The sequence below is a fragment of the Pipra filicauda genome, unplaced genomic scaffold (genome assembly GCF_003945595.2).
Source record: "Pipra filicauda isolate LSUMZ 115617 unplaced genomic scaffold, ASM394559v2 scaffold368_size711631_pilon, whole genome shotgun sequence".
Classification (NCBI taxonomy): domain Eukaryota; kingdom Metazoa; phylum Chordata; class Aves; order Passeriformes; family Pipridae; genus Pipra; species Pipra filicauda.
In genome coordinates, this window is record NW_024104496.1 from 358,507 (window position 1) to 383,276 (window position 24,770).

At 39.3% G+C, this 24,770-nt stretch overlaps 1 protein-coding gene across 2 annotated transcripts; it reads left to right on the forward strand.

Moving 5' to 3' along the window:
- Positions 1–294: 294 nt before the first annotated feature.
- Positions 295–6,487, forward strand: TLR2 (toll like receptor 2). 2 transcript variants are annotated; one of them, XM_027747363.2, is made up of 2 exons: positions 295–367; positions 3,959–6,487. In XM_027747363.2, the coding sequence occupies exon 2, from the start codon at positions 3,967–3,969 to the stop codon at positions 6,316–6,318; it is 2,352 nt and encodes a 783-aa protein (XP_027603164.1). In that variant the 5' UTR covers positions 295–367; positions 3,959–3,966; the 3' UTR covers positions 6,319–6,487. The 2 variants fall into 2 exon arrangements, with proteins under 2 accessions (XP_027603164.1, XP_039240585.1); XM_039384651.1 differs by having other exon boundaries at positions 321–379.
- The last annotated feature ends 18,283 nt before the right edge of the window (positions 6,488–24,770 follow it).

Consider the following 24,770-nt stretch of genomic DNA (forward strand, 5'->3'; position numbering starts at 1 on the left):
ACTGTGTACCTAGAGGTAAGAAGGGAAATAAGTCTTGCCGGTCATTACAAAGAGAGAGTCAGAGAGATGTAGGAGAAACCTTAGTTTTCATATGGTACACTCGTACTATAGACCCAGGCTTTTTTGGGTTGGCACATTTTAAAAGGAGTGATAGTGTTCCTGCTTTTATGCCAATCAGATCACCTAGGTGGGAATTCCCCTGCTCACATTACCAAGGTTTAAAGGTGAAGTGGAAATGAAACAGCAGCATAAGAGGAAGCTGGGTAAAGAATGATCAACAAGAGAGAGATGAAACACAACATGGGTTAACTGGCATGCAGGCACCAGAGCTGGAGCTGGCATCTCTGGGGATCTTTTCAGCAGAGAGGTGAGTTTTCAGGTAGGTGAAAGCTGGAGATGCAGGGAAAGACAGTGGAGCTGCAATGCCAGAGCAAGAAGCAAGGAGAGAGCACTGGGAAGAGGCTATCTCTGCATGGGGGTTTGACGGTGCTCAGGGCTGCTGAGAACGAGTGTGGGGTTGGGAGGGATTTCTGTCGCCAGCAGAAGTGGAGCAGGGAGGTGCAGTCACAGGCAGCTGGCAGCTATGCATGGCAGGCAGGCAACAAAGAAGACTTGCCAGGAGAGCTGGGACATGCTGATGGGAGCAGTGTCCTTTGGGAAAGGGGAGAGAGGAGAGCAGCAAATGAAAAAGACAAATTGGGTCAGACTGTGTCATTTCTGCTCAATTTCCTTGTGGGAGGGTGCCTTGTTTGTACTTTGTCCTGTTTGTATGTTGTCCCACTTGTGTATTGATACCAGCTGCCCAGGGAAGGCTGGGTGTGAAGGTGGGCTGCCTTGGTTTCAGGAATTCAACCAGGAAAGAGCTCATTGAACAATGGCCTCAGGACTTCAGCTACCTCCTCACCTAACTCGGACCTGTTGCACATTCTCTGTGTAGGAAACAAGAAGAGTCATTTCCATGTATGTGTGTGGATGTGTGTATGCACACATGTAACCCACACACAACCACGTGGAGAGCAGCAACTTTCCCCAGTCTGCTTGTAGTTTGACTCCTTCACCAACTGGTGACTATCCCACTGCAGAGTCCATAGCACTGCTCAAATTTACCACATTTACCTGGATAGTGCTCCCCAAGCTAGAATCAATTTGTGCATTATTTGCACTTACATTAACCTTTTGCATTTGATAGCATTTATAGAACCTCATTCTGTTGTCAGTCATGGTTTTGTTTAAGAATATGCACGTATTTCCTCAAATATGTCTACTGACATGGCCCAGCAAAGACAGTCCTGAGCCTGTCTAATGGCTTGGACCCTTTCTCCATAACCCAGAAATGTTTTGAATGTCTGGTTCATCACAGCATCTTATGGTATAATGGCATCTATGCAAGTTTCTGTATTTTTAGTTGCATTTTAATTTCTCTGTGGCTTTTTAGTTACCAGCACAAGGGGAAAAAGTGATTCCTTGTTAGGGCAATGATATAGAACTGTATGTCTGAGTGGGTGTGGAAATGCCTGAATTGATCCTGTAAGTCAGAGTCTTAAGCAGAATCATTAGAGATGAATGGGAAGGGAAAGAGACTGGCTGAAAACTGAATGAGGGTGGGAATGGGATTTCTCTGAGTGTCTGCTCAGATAACAGATGAGCAAAAAACTGGAAAAGAAGCTCACAGAAGCGACAATAAAGAAAAGCATCCTGAACTTTCAGGCTGGTGAGGTGAAGAGCCATTAGGCTCAGCTGGTATTTCCTGTGCAGTACCTTCCCAGTTTCCTTCTGTGCTGCAATTTACCACCTATAAATAACCTATTTATAGATAGCTTTTGATTGATCAGGTCACCTGTTTGTTTCTTTTTCTAACAGTAAGCATTTTGATGGCAACAATAAATATACCACTTGAATTTGTTACTGATGAAACTCATGTTACCTGTAGCTTTGCTCCTGTAGCCTACAGCACTGTGTTATCCAGTTAGACTTGTGAGACCAAAAAAAGCCCTCTAAAAGAGCCTCAGATGGACAGCAGATGAGTCTAACTACAGATTACAATTCTCTATGTGGGATTCACAAGGAAAATTATCTAGGTATCTAAACTATGGTACTCCATTTTAAGTTAATGGGGCCAATTCTCTTAGACTCATCACATCTTAATCTGGGTGTCTAAGACGTGTGATAAGAATTGCCCCTAAAAGACGTTATTTCTCTCCGTTGACTTTGGATGACATGGTGGATGACTAGCTCAGCTGTGGGCATCTAAAGACAGGGAAGACAACTGTGTCCTTCAAGACCATCAGAGAGAGACAGAGATAAAAGGCAAATAACACAAGAGGTCAAAATGTTTATAGTCCTCCAGGTGGGAAGAGATGGAATGATTGAAAAAATTATCCACAACTTTTCCTCCCCTCTCCATATGCTCAAACCATCTCAGTCAACTCTGCCACTTTTGAATAATCTTAAGCAACTATGGCTAAAAATAATGCAACTGGAAGGGCAGGACTTATCTATATGAACTTGTATGTGTGGGTCAGCTACTGTAAAACAAATCAGAATATTAAATCAAAGTACAGGAGATCTCGGTGGGATGACAAATGGAGAAAGTAGTTCTCAGTGAGCCAGTCTAACCTGATTAACCCAATACATAGCTCACGATTTTGTGAACCTGTTCATTGGCCTCTTTGGGGTTGGTTCATTCTTTTCAACCTTGCTAAGATACCTACTGAGGTAGGGGGGTTTGTGACACACGGGGGAAAGTTATATTTTAAAAATGTTCTTTGATCCTTGTCAAAAAAGGTTATAATTCAATATGTAATAAGGGTTTTAAAGGGAAAAGAGCTCTCTCAGGCTTCAAAAATTGTTTTTCCAACTCCTCAGAAGGATAGAAGAGCTAAAGTCACCTTATTGGGAGTAAGGATGGGCTGGATATTGCAGCAAGTTCTGTAACAAAAAAAAGCCATGCCAAATCAGTACTATAAAAGGCACAACTGTGAGAGGAAAGTAAAGTGACACAGGATCCACATCTGTGTACCTTTTCTTGAATCATTTCAGTCCAGAAGATCAGGAATAGTCTGTGGGGCTGGAAAAAGCTATCTAGTTCAGACACCTGATCTGATCTGAAGGAGGCTCCAAAGACCCCAGCTCTTCCTTGTGGCTTGGCCTGATCTTCTCTCTGCCACAGATGTCCAAAACAGGAAAAGGCACTGGCAGAGAAGAAGGATGTGGCAGTAAAAGGAAGAGCTAAGAGTCAGTAGGCAACAATGGTCAGTTTTACAAGCTCAGGTTTTATTAGCAAGTACTGGACTGATGGCAACATGATAAAGATGGCCTATGAGTATTTTTTTCCCGGCTCCTAGCACATCCGCAGGTAGAGAAAGGCAGATAAAACGAGGAATGGACTGAAACAAAGGCATTCCTCTTCTCCTCATTGTCAGAATTGACATTAGACATGAAATTAGTATCAAATGTGAATGATGCTATGTACTGTAAGATGCTGACTCTTCTTGATGTAATCAGGATTTGAAATACACACAGGAGACTCCCTGTAGTAAAAATAATATTCACAGACTAAGAAAAAAAAAGACCTGAGGTGGGACAGAACAGGGAGATATGAAGACTCTGTACTAAAAAGGAGGAGGATGAGAGTAGTTGTGCTGATACAGATGTTTAGCTGAATCTGCAAAAAATTTGTGGAGCTGTTAATTGATTTGATAGTCTTCATGTCAAATTTAGAAATCACAGGGGAAAAACAAAGAGTAAAATCAATATACATAGCTTTTAACAAATGATTTTGAAATATTTGTGAATAGTATGTCTTTTTTAATGGATCCATTTCATCTCTGAATTGTGTTACAAAAATATATATTTACAGTGTATTGACAGAACAGTAAAAGTTATATTTTAGATATAACCAAAATGTACCTTGTTCAAATCCCTCTTATATTTGCTCTGACTGTATTTCATATTTTAGGTGAAATAATGACTAAACACAGCTGGCAAGTGTGGGCCATCTACATGCTCTTAGCTGCAAACCTCTCTGAACAGCAAGCGCTGAAGCAGGCTTGTCCTTCATGCAGTGATGCTCAGCTTTGCAACTGCTCTTCCATGGGCTTGGACTTCATTCCCCCAGGGCTCACTGCCAAAATCACAATGTTAAACCTGGCCCACAACAGGATAAAGCACATCCGATCCCAGGACCTGCAGCAGGCTGTGAACCTGAGAGCCCTGCTGCTGCAATCCAACAAAATCAGCTCCATAGATGAAGACTCGTTTCAGTCCCTGGCGAAACTGGAGCTCTTGGACTTATCAAATAACAGCTTGGCTCACTTGTCCCCTGTGTGGTTTGGGCACCTTTTCTCGCTCCAGCACCTCCACCTTCAAGGCAATTTCTACAGAGACCTGGGAGAAAGCTCTCCCTTTTCTGGTCTGAGGAACCTGAGCTCTCTCCGCCTGGGCAACCCACGGTTCTCTGTGATAAGGCAAGGGAACTTTGAGGGCATTGAGCTTCTCAACAAGTTGTGGATTGATGGTGGTAATCTCAGTCAGTATGAGCAGGGAAGTTTGAAATTGATTAAGAAGATAAATCACATGGTCATAAACCTAAGAAATATTAATATATTCTCAGAAATTGTTAGGGACCTTCTGCACTCTGTGACTTGGCTAGAAGTGAGAAGAATAGCATTCAGTAACTCTGCTGAAATGCAACTATTGAGAGTCATGTCTTCTTCTTTTGCAAAGAAAATTTCTTTTAAACAGACCTTATTAACAGATGCTACTGTGCCTGAGATTGTCAGCATTTTAGAAGACATGCCAAAATTAGTGGAGGTGGAGCTAATAGACTGTAGACTCTTGGGAACTGGACAATGGGAAATGCAGATTCAAGCAAACCAATCACAGACAGTTAGAGTTCTCACAATACAGAAATTATCTATAGAAGAATTTTACTTGTTTACAGATCTTCGGACTGTGCAAGATCTACTATTTCTTTTTACCAGAGTCACAGTTCGAAACACCAAAGTATTTTTGGTTCCATGCAGAATTTCCCAACATCTTCGGTCATTAGAGTACCTTGACCTTAGTGCTAATTTGCTTGGAGACCAGAGTTTAGAGCATTCAGCCTGTCAGGGTGGTTGGCCATTACTACAAACTCTAAATTTAAGTCAGAATTCACTGGGTGACTTAGAAATGACAGGTAGAAGTTTGTCTCATCTAAGAAACCTAATTGTTTTAGACATTAGCCAAAACAATTTTGGTGAGATTCCAGATGCATGCGAATGGCCAAAAAACCTGAAATATTTAAACCTCTCCAGCACTCAAATTCCTGAAGTAACGACCTGCATTCCCCCAACGCTGGAAGTTTTGGATGTTAGTGCTAACAACCTGAAGGAGTTTGGACTGCAGCTCCCATTTCTGAAAGAGCTGTACCTCACAAAAAACCAGCTGAAGACCCTGCCTGGTGCTGCACCCATTCCAAACTTAGTGGTCATGTCAGTCAGGAGAAACAAGCTCAACAGTTTCTCCAAGGAAGAGTTTGAGTCCTTCAAGAGAATGGAGCTGCTGGATGCCAGTGACAACAACTTCATCTGCTCCTGTGAATTCCTCTCCTTCATCCACCACCAGGCTGGGATATCCCAAGTGCTGGTGGGGTGGCCAGACAAGTACGTCTGTGACTCTCCGCTGGCGGTGAGAGGGGCCCAGGTTGGAGCTGTACACCTCTCCCTGATGGAGTGCCACAGGTCCCTCGTGGTGTCATCGATCTGCATCCTGGTGTTCCTGGTCATCCTCATCCTTGTAGCTGTTGGCTACAAGTACCACGCGGTCTGGTACCTGAGGATGACCTGGGCGTGGCTCCAAGCCAAGCGGAAGCCCAAGCGAGCCCCGCCAAAGGACATCTGCTATGACGCTTTTGTCTCCTACAGTGAGAACGACTCCAACTGGGTGGAAAACGTAATGGTGCGGGAGCTGGAGCAGGCCTGCCCTCCCTTTCGCCTCTGCCTCCATAAGCGGGACTTTGTGCCTGGGAAGTGGATAGTGGACAACATCATTGACTCCATTGAGAAGAGCCACAAAACGCTCTTTGTGCTGTCCGAGCACTTTGTGCAGAGCGAGTGGTGCAAATACGAGCTGGACTTCTCACATTTCCGCCTCTTTGATGAGAACAACGATGCGGTGATTCTTGTCCTCCTGGAGCCCATCCAGAGCAAAACGATTCCCAAGAGGTTCTGCAAGCTGCGGAAGATCATGAACACAAAGACCTACCTGGAGTGGCCTCTTGAAGAAGAGCAGCAGCAGATGTTTTGGTTTAATTTGAAAATAGCTCTAAAATCCTAGACAGATTGAATATATTGTAAATATACTCTGGAATTTCTTCCCTTGCCCTTTTGTCCCATCAATTATCTGCATCTCAAGAACAGAGAGCTGAGCTACTGCAAATTCTAACACTTGCTGTGAGATTATTTTCTTTTTGTAGCCATGGTTCTGAATTGTTTTACTGGTCTGGACTGGAATAGAATTGATTTTCTTCATAGTTCCTTCTTTGGTGCTGTGGTTTGTATATGTCACCAAAATAGCCTTCATAGCACAGGGGCATTTTAGTTATTGCTCAACAGTGCTTGCGCAGAATCAAAGTCTTTTCTGTTTCTCACTCCGTCTTGCCAGCAAGTAGGATGGGGGTGCATCATAATTTGGGAGGGGATGCAGCTGGGACAGCTGATCCCAGGTGACCAAAGGGATGTCCCATACTATAATGTCTTGCTATGACTTCATGCTCAGCAATAGAGGTTGTGGGAAAGAAAGAGTAAGGGAGGATATGTGGAGTTATTGTGTTTGCCTTCCCAAGTAACTGTTCTGTGGGATGGAGTCCAGCTTTCATGGCAATGGCTAAATGTTTCCCTGCTGATTGGAAGTAGTGAATTAATTCCTTCTTCTGCTTTGCTTGTGAGAACAGCTTTTGCTTTACCTACTGAACTGTGTTCATCTCAATCCATGAGTTTTCTCACTTTCAGCCTTCAGATTTTCTTCCCTGTTCCACTGTGGGGAGAATGAGTTGGCTGTGTGGTGCTGAGCTGCCTTCTGAGGTTAAACCACAATAGTTGTCTACATATGTTAATCAGCAGTATTAGCAAAAGCTGTTTCATTTAAATATTTAATGATGAACGGTTGTTTAGATATACAGCTATGTAGTTTATGTCTTTATCTTTGCAAAAGTTTTAGGAGAGAACCTGCCTAGCCAAGGGTTTTTCTGCATTCTGCGTATAAACCACTTCTAATCAAATGGTATAAAATTCAGTTTGTGCTTCAAAGATTTTTGTTCTAGCTCTCCTAGTCAGTGGATCTAAGGACTGATTCTCAGTATTTCATAATCACTGTAAGTTAAATGACCAGATCTCCTGAGGATTGTGGCTGCAAGGCTGAATGTTAAAATGCACTTTATCACTGCAGTTCTTGTTGCCTATATGTTCAATGGCAGACAGCTTCCTTGGTGAAAGACATCTATGGAGGATGATTTCTATCTAGTTTAATTGTATCATATGCGACAATAGATGCTTCAGAGTAGGGTTCAAATCCTCTTCTGACTTGCACAAACGGAGTTTAGGCTATTTTCAGCTAGAATGTGGGAAACATTAATATATATATATATATAGTCTTTGAATCCAACACCACATTCCTCTCTTTGTTCAGTAACCTTAACACAGGCAGAAAAAGTGTGTTTCCTACCTTTCTGCTCTCTGTGTAAATGTAGTCTGCAAAACTAGAGGCGTAGAGAACATCCCACCCAGGACATTGTTTTTTGCTGTCAGCTGGGGCCACATTTTCTTGAGAAGATTACTGGGACAAGGACCATAATTTCTGGAAAAGCAGAATAAACAGGAGGCTGTGGCACCAAACTCAACCTTCAGAGATGATTTAAAAAGAAAGGGATGTCTTTGGTGATAGTTGCCTTGCAGCCACAGGAAATTTCAGATGAACCCTAATAGCTTGAACCTCGCAGGCCAGAGGGACAATTACCTTCTATATCAATTCAGGCTTAGTCACAGCGTAAGACATTTCCAGACATGTACAGAAGCAAGTCTTGAAAGCCTTCAAATGGAAACACCTAAAACACTTGGCTGTATCTGTGATGAGATCACGTCCAAGTTAGTGTTTTTATTGCTGTATTTTGATCTTAAGCATCTAATGTGGTACAAAAACTCTGTTCAAACACCTCAATATTTGTATCTGAGTTGGGTGCATTGGAAGTTTCCTCTCACAGGTGGTGAGAGCAATAACACCTGTCGTGTTATTGCTTTTAGAAAGTTCTCTGCACAGCCAAAGTGTCAGTGAGAGGAGAAGTACCCCTGTTTTTTGCTAGTGGTTGGGAAGGCTGAGGACACACATGCTTCTATTACACCTGCAGTTAGGCAACTCCAACAGTGAAACAAAAATTAACGGCTTATTTACTTGCATTTTTGCATTTATGAATACAGGCATAACACATAATAAGAATTATTAACTTTGTTATTTCATCTAAGCTAACAAAGCCACCTTCTTTCTATGTACTCAAGATTTGTTCTTTCTTTCATTTACCTTGGGTTTTTTAACTGCATCATTTCCTATTTTTAGCATCTAAACCTTACCTTCATCTGCAGATGGCTTCACACAATCTCTGCTTTTTTCTCATATGTATGTTAAAGTGTAAGTTAAGCTAGTGTGGATCTCTGATTTCTAATAACAATGTAAAGATTCTTAAAATACTGACCATATTTAATTTGAGTTCAAAAGCTACTTCTGCTAGTATCTCATTCATTCTAAGAAATAACTCTATTTTTTTCCTAGCACAAGCTTACATTTAAAAGCATAAACTTCTTTTAATTCTTGCTTTGAGAAAATAAAATATGTTTTCATAGCATGCTGTACAGCCTTACTGTAATGCAAAAAGAGGCACTGTCCTGGAAAAGGGTTTCTAGCACACCAGAGTTCCACTAATTGCTATTTTCTGTAGTCTTTTAAAATTAAGTATAGAATATGCATATGATGGTAGACAGATAAATATCCAACACTTTAAATTCTCACTAATTATCTGAGTCCTATTTTAGAACCAGTGAATAACTAATGCCTTGGATGATGTCTATAACAGTCAATTGCAAACCACCAAATAGCAGAGCCAGTCCAGAAGTTTTCCACACAATACTTATGCGTTCCCACATAATCTGTCGACAATGAAACTAGAAAGAAAACCCAAAACCAGGTAAATCCTGGTATTTTTCTCAGTCAGAATCAAACAAAAAATATTGGGTTAAATTTTTGAAACATCCTTTTTTTTTTCCAGCTCTCATAATTTACTCCCTTTTTTATAAATGTAAGGTTAAAACTAAATATCCTCCTCACATATGACTAAAATAGGCTCCAAAAAAGTAAGCCAAACTTTGCTTCCACTCGAGCAAGTTTCTACATTCACAGCAGCAGATCTTCAACTATTATATTATTTGCTAAAGGAAAAATGCCACTTACTAACTACAAAGAAAAGAGGAGGGAAAAAAGCACTGGTTCTGAAAATTGATTATATCAATGTTGTTACTTTGTTAAAGAGTAAAATCCACTGCATGGTCTTCGTAAAACTGAAATTTATGTTCTTTAAAGTGTTCCTCTCATTATAAAAATTATTTCTGGATATCTTAAAATCAAGAAGGAAAATATATATGCGCTTTTTTTTCCTAGCTTGCTTGGGGTCCTAGATAAGATAAAGGCAAACAGAGCTATTATATTCCCTAAATATAATCGTTCCTTAATAATAATTGGTTTTCCATTCATTTAATGTGGTCATCTCATCCCTCCACTGCAGATCAAAACAAGAATTAATAAGTAATCAGGCTATGGTTTAGAAAATCTAAATCAAAAGCACACCTGTTACAGAGAGGGTATGGGTTACTTAACATCCTCTTCAAATTAATTTTCTCAGGGTAGCATGGGCGACTTTGGTTCTTGCCAACAATGCACCGACTATGGATGCAGGATTCATGAAACCTGGTATCAGGTGTATTGTTAAGGAATCTTTCAAACGCAAAAAAGGCCCAATGCTTACATCTGCAAACCCAGTCAAACCATCAACAGACAATTTAATGGCTGAGTATAGATACTGCCTTGTTTTATAACCAAGCAGTTTCAAATTTCTTAAAATACTTAGACTATTCAGAATTATTTTAAGGCTGAATCTAATGTCCTGGTCATCCAGACTGGTCTTCATATTTTCCATCTCAAAAAAGCCAGGATACTTTTATGAACTGCAGAAGTGGGTGATTAGTAACATTGTTCCAGCAGTTATGCGATAGTTTCATTTTAGCTTCTGGAATGCAAAATGCTGAGTTTTTTGTTATCCCTGAGTATGAGTCAGTGGGTTTTCTGTCAGGCTGTAGGGTACATGCCATTGTTTGAGAGGGATTTCACATCTGCCTTAAAACTACTCAGCAAACACAGCCCCAGGCACAGCTGGAGGAAATCCTCTGCACTACAGAGGAGGGGAGCCTGAATCAGCAGACCTGACTGATGGGTCAGCATGCCTGGTCTAACATCTTGACAGGCACACCCACAAAGACTGTGCACCAAGTACCTGAAAGGTGGATTTAAGCCCAAAACTGTAAGATTACAGCCACTCCTGCATTAGCTTGTCTGCCAAAAGTCTGCATGGTGTCAACTTGTGTCACAGAACTGAAAAATAGTTTGTGTTCCTATTTTTACCTTTGTGCTGTGCTGTTTCTGAACATGGTTTTGGTTCCCTTTTTTCTCGGTACTTATTGTCGTTATTATTTTTTAATGCAGCATAAAAGAGGAGAAAACAACAGTTTTCCGATTATATGGAAAGGATATCCATGATTACAGGACAGCTGTTAGGTATTTTCAGTGATTCCTTCTTTGTTTATATCCACAAAGACTTTCTGCCAACAGACTGCACAGATGTCATTGGGCAAATTTTTGTTGTTATGTCACTGATGTAAAACTGTCAAGATCAAATTTACAGGAAAAAAAAGGAGCCCAAACCCAGCAAAATATTTGCTTAGAGTCAAGGGTGCATAAACACATTTTAACTGCCATCAAAGATAAGGACAGCATGAAAATGGCTACAGCTGTCTTGGTTTACTAGTGCCAGAATGCACAGCTACCAAGGAATAATTAGAATCTTATTGCTGATGCAAGAACTGTAGCAATTGTCTGCTTGATATTAAGTAACTAGACATAAGATGATTATGTCAGCATAATTCTCTTATTTGAAAGGGGAACATAGGAGGACATAAAAAGCAACAGACAAGAAGAGTCTTTCAGAGACTTTGGGGAAGGAAGAAACTTGCCTTCTTATGGCAATTAGGAAAATTATGCCATCTCTTGCACATAGGGATCTGCCTGTTGGAAACACCAGATCAGGCCTGGTATATGTCAATAGCTCCTGCATTAAGAGTGTTCTCCTAATAATAAGATTGATGAGGGAATTCAATAGTTTGCCTGTGGCACAAGAGTGGTTCTTAAGGAAAAGAGAGGTTTTTTACTGCAAGAGTATCCAGTACTCTTACTCTGGGTTCTCATCAACCCAGGGACACGAATTCAAGAGCTCACTTTCAGTCCTTGCAAGTGGTATCTGGGGCAATGTACCCTGGCACTTAGAGCAATGGTGGAAGCCGTGTAGTCAGAATAAATCTCTGCAAAGTCTCTTCCCATCGGTCCCGTAGTACAACACGTAAAAAAGCAGTGTTGCAGCAAAATCCACAGAGTCATCAGACTCTTTTCTGTCATAAAACCATAAAAGATTACTTGTGTGAATATTTTCTTCACCAATACTTTTGCCTGGGTAGAATGTGAATTTTCTTTATGTTTGTCCAGGATTTCTGTCTGACTAGCAGCCCACTCAGAGCTACTGTACTGGACTCAGTTTGGTGTGCCATCTGACCGGAAATTCCAGGGATTCCTCAAAAGCACGTAGATCAACCACATAATGCATCTTCTGTAAGTCCAACACTTCTTGGAGGTATTGCAGATATATAAATCAGCTGTTCCTTTAAGTGTGAGATTTATTACCCATACATTGTATAGTCAATTAATCCAAAAGCACATAGCTCTGATGAAAAATTCTTGGCAGAAACGTAACATTCTCAAGTTACTAATACTGTTCAGTTTTATTCTGTTGAAGTATTTTATTTAACCAGCTAAATTCCCCCACAAAAGTATTTTGAAGATATAACTACAAAATTTGTTAGCTCTAATTTAGAGGTTCTCACTTTGTGTCCTCTAGCAGCAGAAATGACAAGTTTTTTTTAGTGTTGAAAAGCTCCAGTTTAATGAGTATTTGGTAGCCAGGTTTCAGTCTCCCAAGACCTGTTACACATAACACAAACAGTCTCAGAGAGTTGACAAGAGATGCTAATATTTTTGCAGACTCTTATTGGTTTAGGGGGCTTGGGGATAGGGGATTAAATACCACTTGCTGCATTTTAGCAAAAATTTTATTCTGAGGAATTTTATTCAGGAGGACATGGGGCCCTTTCAGCTACAGAAACTTAACATTTCTTTGACTGGCATGTTACACCTTTTGAGATTTGGCTGATTCTTTTGCTTCTGCAAAACAATGCAATAAATCTAATTGTTCTGTATAATAAGACTAAACAAAGTTCCTTTCTGTAAGAAAATGTGTCAGCTTGGCCTACCTATAGCAAAGCTGAGTAGCTGTGGCTCCAAAAGCAGTTCATAACCTGCTTTCAACACTGCTGGTTGTCAACCATATTCATACTTTAAGTATGAGGACACTTGCTGCTGCAAAAGAAGATGAAAGTAAACCTGCAGTTTGAAGGAAACAGGAGCTCACTGGAGTAAAAATCTTAGTCTTTGGCAATAGTCAAAATGAAAAGAGAAACTCCCCCCAAGCAACAGTACAGCCTGCTAGAGTGAGAAATCATGATTATCAGAAAGAATTATAATGTGGTTTTGATATGAAAGTACTTATTTATTTTTAACCATTATGTCAAGTATTTTTATGTCTCATCTCCTTCAGGTGCATAAATGGAGAACTGGAGACTAGCTCAGAAGTTATGGAATTAAATGAGCTGTACAAAGTTTAAGGGTTTTCCTCTTCTCTTTTCACATCACAAATAAAAGTTGTAAAATGGCTAAATATCAAAATTCAGATCAGCAATAAAAAAAAAAAACAAGTAAGAGGACCTACAGCTACACAATGTAAAAGGTTTTCATATGTAGAGGTAGGTGGTGAAGAGATCAGCCTGCTACATACAGAGTAAAATCTATCAAATAGAAAATCCTAACAGTTGCCAATTCCCATTTTACCTGAAGTTACCTACCTAAAGAATAAATTAAATAATAAACATTATGGCTAGATAACCCCCAATTCCAGTTGCATAAGTCAGTTTATAGATCAGGAGGAACCTTTTGCATGCCATATTTAATAAACACATATTTAGAGGAACTTATTCATACTGTAGTTGGAAGATCTCTTCAAATTCAACAGCTTTCTTGTAATTTGTTTCAGGGAAATTCTTATTTGCTCTTCTTCTTCCCTTTAGGAAACAAAACTAAAAAAAAAACCTAATACAAGGCAAAAACAATAGAGAAAAGGGCATACTATGGTGTTCTTCCCAAGAGAGGCTTGTGGACTACTCTGAAAGTGATGTAATTGTAAGAATTGAGAACATTTCTCCCAGGGACAGGGATCTCCACCAGCAAACGTTGATGGTGAGATAAAGAGAAACAACCCACACCTGCAGCAGTGTGACTAACTGTTGGCAAAACTGAGACAGTTATTTCAAAGTAATAACATCCTATGGTTCCATTTTGCGTGCTTAGGTTTGAATAACAGATTGTCAAACTGTAAAACTCAGACATAAAATGTTACTTTTACAGCATCTGACACAGGAGAGCCTGTGACTCTAGAATGTTAGTCCGTCTTGCACCCTCTAAATAATCAGTAAACCAAATGTAGTAAACGGTTATAACACCAAGATACAACTCATCACACCCCTCACATCCTATCCTTAGAAAATTAAATTGTCTACTGATAGAATTAATGCTACCAAAAAAAATATTAAAGTTTGTTTTGAGACTCAAATTACATGTGGTGACCACACGGCTAAAGCTTTGGGAGCAAGTTTTCTGAAACTGGTGGAGGTAGTTTGCTCTTTAAGCCTTAGAGCTGCTCTTATGAACTTTCAGAAAGGTACATTTGGCTGCACTGCTTTGGGATGCCACTTGAGTACATAACCACACTACTAAAGGATTTTCTTAACAACTCTTTCTTCAGCACAAAATACTGTAGCTTAAACCTTTAAACCCTTTTTTTCTAGATGAAATTATATCAAACTCAATACATATATTTGCTTGAGTTGCCAACAGTGATTAAAGATTCTACTTTTTTTCCAATAGACAAATATTTGACACCCACTGAAGGGTCAAAACCTCTGTAATGTGAGTTCTCTCTGTGATCACATTCATAAACCATGGATTTGGGATTGTGGAAGCCTGATGATGACAAAGATAATGCAAGACTGCCCTTAGCATGTATTTGTAGAGTTAACTCCTACATCTTTACAGAAAAGTTACTAAAAATAATAATAAAAAAAAACTGTGATGGGACATGGCTTTAAAATTTATGTTTGGTTTGGTGCAGGGGGGGGTTTTTTAAAAGCAAACAAAACGCACAATTCACCTAGAGTAAAAGGCTGTTTCTGTGAAAGATTAATCTCTTTCCTTAATCCAAAAAGTAGAATTCTGAAGAATGTGCATTACTCCCTGTGAAACTTGACACAGTTTTGCTACAGATTTCAGCTGAAGGAGGACTCAGTTCTTCTTCTCTTAAGAGAAAAAGAGAAACCCTTAAAAAAAATTCCCCCAAACCCCAGAAAGCGTGCAACTATTGAACAAACTGGTATTTTGCAATATAAGTTTAAATAAATTAACAAAAGATTAACCTACAGAAGATAATGACACAGCATCATTAGATCAATGTTGTGCATTTCTCCACCCTGCAGCCCTGACTTTAGGGCTGTCTGTGACCATAAAAGTGACAGAGCTCCTTCTATGCCATGCAGCCCTTCTGGCATGCACAGGTCAGTGGTCTCTACACATCCCTAAACGAGGAGCCTGATGGCTCCTGACTTCACCTTGACCTACTGTCCAACATGATCCCTCTCCACTGTGCCTATGCACTATGGGTTGCTTTTTTTCAGTAGACTGAAAGTAAAGTCTGAATTTGAGTGGGAAAGCCAAAATCGAATGGGCACACATATTCAGTAACATGGACACTTTCTAATACATATCCTTAACAGAACTTTGTTACCATGTTAGCTGCAAAATGAAGAGATAATTAATTTTAAAATGGTAGCACAACCCTCTCTTGTATGATGCTGTTATCAGATCAGTCGGTATATGTTATTTGCAGTAGTTGTTTCAACTTTCCTTATTGATTTTTATGTCTTCCAGATTGTTAATTTTAATACTATTAGCCTCCACATGAAATGCACAAGTATTTTGTCATGTAAATGAGAACAAAGATAGGAATCAAGTCATACAGATGCAAACCCCAGTATTGATTTACTATTAATACTGGAAGATCACCATCGAGACAATTCCATAAAATAATACATCTGCATTGCTGCTAAGTGGGAGCTTTAACATCTGGATCATATTATTCCGAATTTTCCTCATCCACCCATCATAGCAAGAGGAATTTCCTGACAAATTAGATTGCTGCCCAAAGGTAAAATGTTTTTCTCATTACCTACATCAAATGAGCTCAAAAAGATCGAGAAGTGAAGTCAGCATCAGCGTCATAGATAGCTTTCCCATTTTTTAATTATGCAGATTAAGTAGGTCATACAAGCACCAACTGGAAAACATCCATCTGTCCTCTGCTTCCCTCACAACACTCCCTGCAGTTTGAAGAAGTAAGAATGCCTATCGCCAGCAAATTCAACAGAAGAGCATTATCTCACTATCCTTTCCATCTTTTAGCACATAGTGAAAACTGTATACATAAAGAAAATATCTGTGTAACAATTAGATTTGTTGTAAGAGATTGACCATACCAGAATTTATTAACTTGGCAACACAAGCTAACTGGCTCCCTGAAAATCTAGTTTCTTCTGATGTAGGCATATTCAAACACCCCAAAATATATGCATTGAAGAAACAAAAAATCAGGCTGTTTGGTTTTTTTAAAGGTTTAATTAATAAGCTTATATTTGACAGTACATTGAAAATTGGCAGGAATTTCTAATTTAAGTATATTAACCAACATTATTTGCAAGATTTCCCTCATTACTTAGATACAGAAATCAATGCTGTCATAACTATGCTACTTCATTTTTCAACTATATTCCCAAGTAAGTTCTTATTCCATGACTGCCACATGATACAAGTTATATAATCAGTAAAATGTGCAACCATCTATGGTACCAGAAGTAAGGCTTTTGTTTTTGATCTAACTTTCTATCTTAAATATTTAAGATGTCTATTAAGCTAGAGTAGAACAACTTTGTTCCCATAAATCATATTTAATTTTCACCAGTGGACAGCTTCCAATGGCTAGAAAATTGCATTATAAGAATCAGCTGAGTACCTGACAGTCAGAATTTCCTCTGGGAAAATACAGAGTCAGAATACTAATAAGCTTTTTCCTTCCTTCACCATTTGATATGCTAGACTCCTGCCTTTATGTTGAGAAAAATGGATAGCATAGCCTAGGACAGGATAGAACGTTTTTTCAAGGATAGTAATTCTCTGACTACTATTCTTTGTTGCCATCCCACATCCCAGAGTACATAATACAGTTGCAAGCATATAATTGCCTGCACCTCAATAACTGCAATATTTATGACCCAAATGGAGAAATGAGAGCATTTTTTGAACACAGATGCAAACCTTTTGAAAATCAGATTTTTACAAAGCAAATTAGCAGAACACAGACTCCATGTTTATTTTTTATAATCTCAAATAACAACTGAGGAAAAATCCTTTTCTCTAATCTGCTTCCTCATCATACGGAAGTTAAGCTCAAACTGTCAGAATGGCTACCTCCTCACTCACCCCCCCCTTTTTCTACCCCCTCCTCTGTGCTAGGCTCACATCCATGTTACTTTATATGTGGCCATCTGGTGAAGGGCAATCCCTTCCCTCTTGCCAAAATTATCCACAGCTGAGCCTTAGTTGCTTTGCTGCAACTTTTTTTGCTCTGGCCTCTTTGAAATAGGAGCCTTCCCCAGCATGCCTTTTTTTTCAGGAGATGTTTTACATTCTCGATAAGCCTGGATAAGGCTCTTTTGGAAGGTACAGGCTGTTGCTGTTTCTCTTGCATCTAGTAAGTAGTTGCTGCTTTTTATTTTTTGTTCTTTTTGAGAAAGCTAATGAATGCCCTTTCCATTTAGGGCTGATTTTATGCTCCCTTTGACCTTCATTTCCTTTTTCTTTCAAAAAGAAACCAAGCTATTCTTTTTTTACATGTTTGCAAAGCACTTTGAAGGGGAGGGTGGGAGTCAATCATTGCAGATCCTTTGCTTTACTTCTACTAACAGGACTGTGCAATTCTCTCTGGGTTCTTACTATGTCTGAGAATAGCATGACTACCCAGAGCAGGGGTGTGTATACAGGCAGAGACCCACCATGACCTCAAAGAATCATACAGAAAGGTTTGCCAGCAGTTGCTGCCCTCCAAGCCATGATATGGAGGGCTGGTTACTTGCTTTGTTGAGCTCTTGGGACAGAAAATAAAAAAGAAAGCAGTTTTTGGTCAGAGAAAAGGAGCCTTAGCTTTACTCCTCCCATCGAAACTAGTGTGTTCTACCTCTTCATCTGATTTCCCTTCTCTTCTGCTCCTAATGATGCAAGGATGTTGTTAAAGGCAGGAGAAAGCATTTGGTTTCTTCTCTTTCGGTATTAGACACTGTTGTGTGTAACCTGTATGTGAACTATACTGGCATAAAATAAGTAGTCAAAAGCTGGATGGCAAGTAAAAAACATGTGTAAGCAAGCAGAAGTAGAAGGCTGTTTTGTCTTTAGTGAGTATGTGGTTGTTTTTCAAATTTTGACTTATTTAAATGTTTCCTACCAAATCAAACAAAAATTATATGCACATGAATGCAAGCATAATAACTGCCACCTGGAAGAACTGTAATGCAGAAGTCTAGACCTGCCTGTACTTAGGGGAGTAGTATATTTTTATTTTTTTTCTGCTTGTTTTCATCTCAAATGGACAATTTCCCGTATGCATTAACTAAGTTGTTTAAGTCCTAAATGCAACCATCTTTACATTTTCTGCTCCTGAATCAGAAGGTTTCCTTATCTGATGCAAAAATGTACACTAGTTGTTTTTCATTTATCTCATTAATCATTCAACTTTGTTTCTTAATGCTTGTCCTATTTGCTAGTCTTTGAAATACAGTGGATCAGATTTTGGCAATTATTATACTGGTTGAAATTTGTAACCTTAGCATTGCTATATGGCATGCTGTTGAAGAAAGCGAGCTCATGCAAGGGGGTCAACAGCGTGTTAGAAAACTATACAAGAGTATCTGGATATGGAACACGAGAGCAGTAACTACTTAACACACAAACTTGGAAGTTGTTTTGGTGACAAACACTCCTAAGTTAACTAACATGGAATAAATGCAATAAACAATCTACTGCAATAAACCAACTACTGCCATAGTTACACTGTGAGCAATGTTTGCTTTTGTAAAGTAACTTCACATATAGAAAGACAGAAAGTGTGAGGAGACATTACTCCCCCAGCTGAATAGACCGTGAAGCAGAACCACCAAAACTCAGTGCAAAGTGAACTTCCACTTTTGGTGCTACTGTTTTTACTGACAGAGGTTCTGCTTTGGTTCCTCTTTTGTTGGAGAAGGAGCCTTTGCTGCTGTCACGCAGCTATGCACTGAAAACTGAGGCTCCAACATGTTTCTGGTGCAGATATTTTATTTTAAAATGCACTACAAAAACACCAAAACCATCACAAAGTCTTATTAAAGTGTTGTGATGGTTATAGTTTTATTGGATCCTCCCTAAATGATACTAAAGACATTTAAAAGTATATTTTTTCCATATTGCCTAGATCACCTCTTTGATCTGACTGGCTCCTGTAAACTAATTGTTGGGAATGAAGCTTCAGCTGATGAAGACTGAGTTACACAAGTAACAGGACTATAAGAATTACAAGCTAGAGGCTTTTTTTTTCTTTTGACAGTGGTTAATTCTCTGAGGTACAAACTAACTAACTTTAAGTACTGCTAAGGAGGATAATGCCAAGGCAACACAGCGTGCATGCTTTTTAGAATCCCATAGGCTTTCCCAGGCAGACAGTGAGTTGCTTGTTTGTTGAATGTGTTCCAGCACTGATATGATACCAGTTTTTTGCAAAATACTTTCAATGGAAAACAAAGATATGGACAGCCTGAGTGACTTCAGTCACTTCAGTGTTGCATTCTTTATTCTAAATGTCTGTCAAAATCAGCAAGGCAAAAACTGATAGGAAAAAAATACTTGAAAAACTCCTAACAGAGATGCTAACATGAACATAAAATGATTAAAACACATAGCAGACAGGTCTGGAAGAGAACATAATGCTAAAGTAGCATTGTGTATGATTATACAATGTGTTCTCAGGTTTAGCAGTGTGTGTTTGTAATGACAGTTAGCGATTTGAAGCTAAAATCTTCAATGAGCTGCACTGTCTGTGACTTCATTAGATATTTCACTGGTATATATGTTGCCATGATTAATGGCTTCGTCCCTATTCCTAACTCTGTGAAGTATAGCTGAAGAGCCTGTTTCACAATCTCTGCACTGCAATTTCATGTCACTGTGAAAATCCTCTGACAGTAAAGCTGTCATAGATCAGGCTAGTTTTATATCCTGTACTAAAAAGGTTTCTGTAAATTGTATCAAGGTTTCATGCTTTAGAGTTTAGCAGACCTGTCAAATCAGGGAGTATGATGCTTCACAATCTGAACAGCAACTACCAAAAGACAAAGTATTGATGATGAAATTTACTGATGTCACTGTTTTTAGGAAGTTCAGTTACCAAAAACTGCATTTCAATCTACAGATGGCTTAGGACTCTCATGAGCTGATGAAAGTGGAAGAACAAAGAAGCTACTTGTGTGCTTAAAATTCTGTGAGTTTGTAACACCTATGTAATCTCCATTACTTGTTTAACATTTCCTTTAAATTCACCAAAAAGTTGCTTTTTAAGGACATCCTTTCTGAGATGTCCTACTTTTTTTTTTTTAAACTATTGAATAGGGAAGTCAGCAGTGGAAAACAGACTACACTAGTTTTCTCAGGCTTGCAGATAAGTCTGTGGCAGAAAGAAGGAAGTGAGCTGAAGCACCACAAGCCCCAGTTTTAGCACCTTAACCACAAAACAAGCTTTTTCTCTAATTGGGCATGTACCTGAGTAACTTGATGGATAGGGGCCTTCAATTCTTTCAGTAAGCCCTCTGTAGCAATACTTCATCTAGATAAGGGTAGTGCCTTTGTTCTCTTACCTAGTCCATTATTAGACAGTTTTTTAAAACTACAAGTCTTTTCCTTAAAAGCTTTAACCTACTGAAGGCTGACAACAGCATCACTATGCATACCCAGAAAATGAAATACAAGTTTTTTTCACTTCATATATAAAAGCTATTTTCCACCTGACCAAAAGTCATGGCTTGTGGCTTTCCACAGAGGCTCAGTTGTCTTGCTAGATGTAAACCCTGAAGACTATGTCGTGACTCCCAACTGCAACTTGTGACAAATCTTGTCTTAATGACTACAACTCCAAAACTGCTCTTTGTAACGAGCTATTCACATTGTAGGACCAACAGTGGTTTTGCTGCCACTGAACAAGCACAATCTGGGCAACAGCCCAGGCTGCAATGAGATCAAAAACCATTTCCATATGCATCACTTCACAGCCATGGTGCTTTGCATGCATTTTCCAATGTTGCAATCTGAAATGAAAATACCCATACTATCAAAAAAAAAGAAAAAAAAAAGGTCTAGAATGATTTGTTATACCTCGAGGTGACAGTAACCTTACGTATAAGATACTTTAAGAGGAAATAGGTCAGTGTTGTTATATATGAAGATTTAAGGTAAGAAATTAATTGAGACTACTTAGTCTTTATAACTGTAACTATTATCCAGAAAAATAAAATGTGGAGTAAAGTAATGGGAAGAGAGCTGTCTCCTTTTCTTTTTTTCTTTTTTTTTCCTTTTTCTAGTAACTGAGTCCTGAACATAAATACAGCCACAGATACACAGAGCCTGTGAATTTCAAGCAGACATTTTATAATCACAGATATGAGTCCAGCACAATCTTTTAGTCCAAAGTAAATGCAAACTCAGAAGATGGCTTAAACCCCTGTTTCTGATTCCTTCCCTAGAAAATGAGAATTGTAGCTGGTATTTGTCTTCCTTCTATAATTAATAAAACTTTCCTTGAGCCCCTAAGTAAGGAGGGGATTGTCCTAGAGCTATAAATCAGTCTCCATCATATCTAAAGCTGAGTGAGCTTCTGTGTTCGATCAGAGGCACATCTCCTTGCAGTAAGAATCTTGTTCTTCATCTGAGCTTGGCTCAAATCACCCTGGATATTAATTTTCCTCTTACCTGGAGGTTTCTGGGCCTACATTTCAGGACTCAACAGCACCTCCTGGCTTACACATGTGTGTATGCACCGAGTGCACCCCAACGGCACCCTGAAACGAAGCTAAAGAGGCAAACATGCACTGTCTCCCTTCCTCTTCCATGCTCTGGTCCATGTGGGGAGAAACACCATAGCTGGAAGGGATCTGCAAGATGTTCTGTTCGATGCCTGCCCCGGATGATTTGCAGATCAAGACCCTGTGCCATGGTGGCTGATGGGCAGTAGCTACTTTGTTCAGATGCAGCCAGTGTTAAACAGCTGGGACCTAGATCTGAGCAAGGCACTATGCAAAAGCCTGAAGCCACTCTTTGCTGCCGTTAGTTGCTATCCCATGTTAGCCAAACTTTGAATCTTTTTAAAACTTCTGACTTTGCAGAAATCTGGATACAGGTTTTAAACAAGTGGCTCTTTCCAATTTTTTCTTGAAGAGCAAATGCGCAACAGTAGCCACGCTTTTTTTCCATTTAGAAAGAAATGGCCAGATGATGGATGCTGAACATAGATGCAACGCTGAAGTGCGTAGCGATACCAGTGCTGAACATCTCTTTTCCCAGCTCTATGCAGGTACCACAGAGTACCACACCTCTGCCGACAGAGTGCTTGAGTTAAGCATCTCGGAGCAGCCCGTCGGTGTCCCTCTTGTCGCAATCAAGGGTGCCCCCTTACGGGGAGTGCACCGGGCGTGCTGGCGCGGCAAGCCCAACACTTGGAGATAGCGCGATTAAGATAATAGGTAATTAAGCAACTGGGAAAAGGTAAGGCAGCAGCAGAGAGATAACAAGCTTTTCCTCCTGGCCCTCCCCCACCCGCCCCCCGGCGATGGAGGCATTAAAATGGTGGTTAAAGGCCGTTTCTTTATGTTAGACTTGCAAGGACAGGAAGAGTTATATTTATCGTACCTAAAGGAAAACATTGTACTACAACAGCAATCTCGGTAATCATCACTGTAAAGCTGTTCCCCATTTTTGTTTTTCTGAGGAGCCGATTAAACTGCCATGATAAAAATTGCAGTAAAGTTTTTCAAGAAAAAAAATAATTTAGTAACTACACTTCTGTGAACAAAATGTTATATGCTTCTGGTGTTGCTATAAACATACAATTCATTTAACAAAACGTTTGCAAGCAATACATAAATTAACTAATTTCCATTGTTCCTCTGGTGATAATAAATCATTTTCCTGAAACAAATTCAAACAAAATATTATAACTTCACGTTGAACAACAGCCAAATGAGTTTTCTTCTCTTCACCCTCACCATCCCTTCTGTCCTGTGAGTTGCTAGATGTGTTGCTAAATTCCCTCTGCCCTTCTTGCCTGGAAACTGCTTAGAAGCTTGCAGGTACACCAAGAATAGCGGTCATGCAATTTCGACAGCAGTGATATATAATGGGGTGCAGTTAATGAATTCCTTCAGGGTGACTGACCAACAAGGATGATGGTGTATTCTAGAGTCTTACAGTTATAGGATAACTTCAGCCAAAAGGGACCTTGTCATTATCTGGACAAACCTCCAGTGCAAAACAGAGCGAAGGACATCAGGTTGCTCAGGGCTGAGTCCAGCTGAATTATTAATATCTTCATAGATGAGTATTTCACCGCCTCTCTGGGCCTCTTATGGCAAAAAAATCTCTTTTTCTTCAATATATGGGCACAAAATCACTGCAACAAAATTAGCAAACTGTGGCTTAAACAAAATGTCTTCTAGCTTTAATCAAAAAGGTCTAGGTCTGATCTTTCAGCTACTCTAAATGGGCAGCTATACAGGTATACCATAAACTCTGTGGTATAACTCACACAAAAAGGCTGAAAAGTGGACTTTGAATGCTCACAGTCTGAAGGGAGTATTTCTGATTCCAAACTGACTTGTCTTGTTTTTCCTCCAAAATCTTCCAATTCTGTAAATGTCTTTAAATTTTTCATAAAAATTCAAAAACTCAAGGCGATAATTTCTTTCTCATTTTTACAAATGTTAGCTTTTTTTTTTTTTTCAGTTTAAATGTCCACATGTGATTGTGGTTGTTATGGTTAACACAACTTGAGGTGTATACTGGCTTTTGCCATGTACACCTTAGCCCTATGAGTGATGTGCCCTTGCATTTTGCTCCTGAATACTAAGGGATATGTTACAGTTTTACCATCTGCCTTAAAGAAGTGTATGGCACTTTGTATTCATCTAAGGGAGAAACAGGGAATGCAAGTCATCATTCCCTTGGGGAAAGATGTACACTTTTTGAAGGATTTAGTACAAAACATACAGCTATACCTAGCAGAAACTTCAAAGCCATCTAGATATCCAGCTGCAATTTTACTTCCTCAGCTCCCTTCGCTGTTTCTGTCAGAAAAAGTATGAGACAAGTAGCTCCTGATCCTCATATCTTTGAGCGTCACAAGGATCAAATTGAGAGAACAAGGGAAAAGAAAACACTTCACTAAATTTTTGGAGCGTCAAGTAAAAATATTGACAGTCTAAGTCAGCAAATACGGTAAAACAGAGACTTTCTTTTGTAGTTCAAATGTGTGGTAATGTACTTTACAACAATACCCATCACACCTCTGTAATGAGATAATCTCATTAGAGCTGAATTAAATCACAACAATTACATTATATAGGTCAAAGCAGAGATGTGTTTCAATTCACACTACATTATTTATTTGTTTACCAGCTGGCAACTAATAGAAAACTTGTGGATTCTGGAAATGCATTCATATCTTGCTAATCGAATCTGATTTCTCTTGTTACTATGCAATGAAACTGGAAACTGCTTGGGATAGTTTAGATCCTGCTTTTCCCAGCATTGTACACAATAATATTTCGACTCTGTAGCAAGCTAGGGACCACTAGTCTAAGAGGAAGCTAAGAGGAAGGCTACTGAGAAGAATAAAATTAGTTTTATTTCAAAGACAGCAGATCATTTGCCATTCTTTCATCATATGGTATTAGTATACTCCTTTTCAACTTACAGTTAAGGAAAGTACTGTAAGATGCTGCTACGTGGGTGCTGCAGCCCATGATGCAAGGTTTGAGAGAAGGAAGAACAAAAGTAGTGTGTACAGGGAAGTATGGTGGCCACAGAGAAATACAATGTGTAGAGGCAAATACCACACAGCAACATGGTGCTGTGTG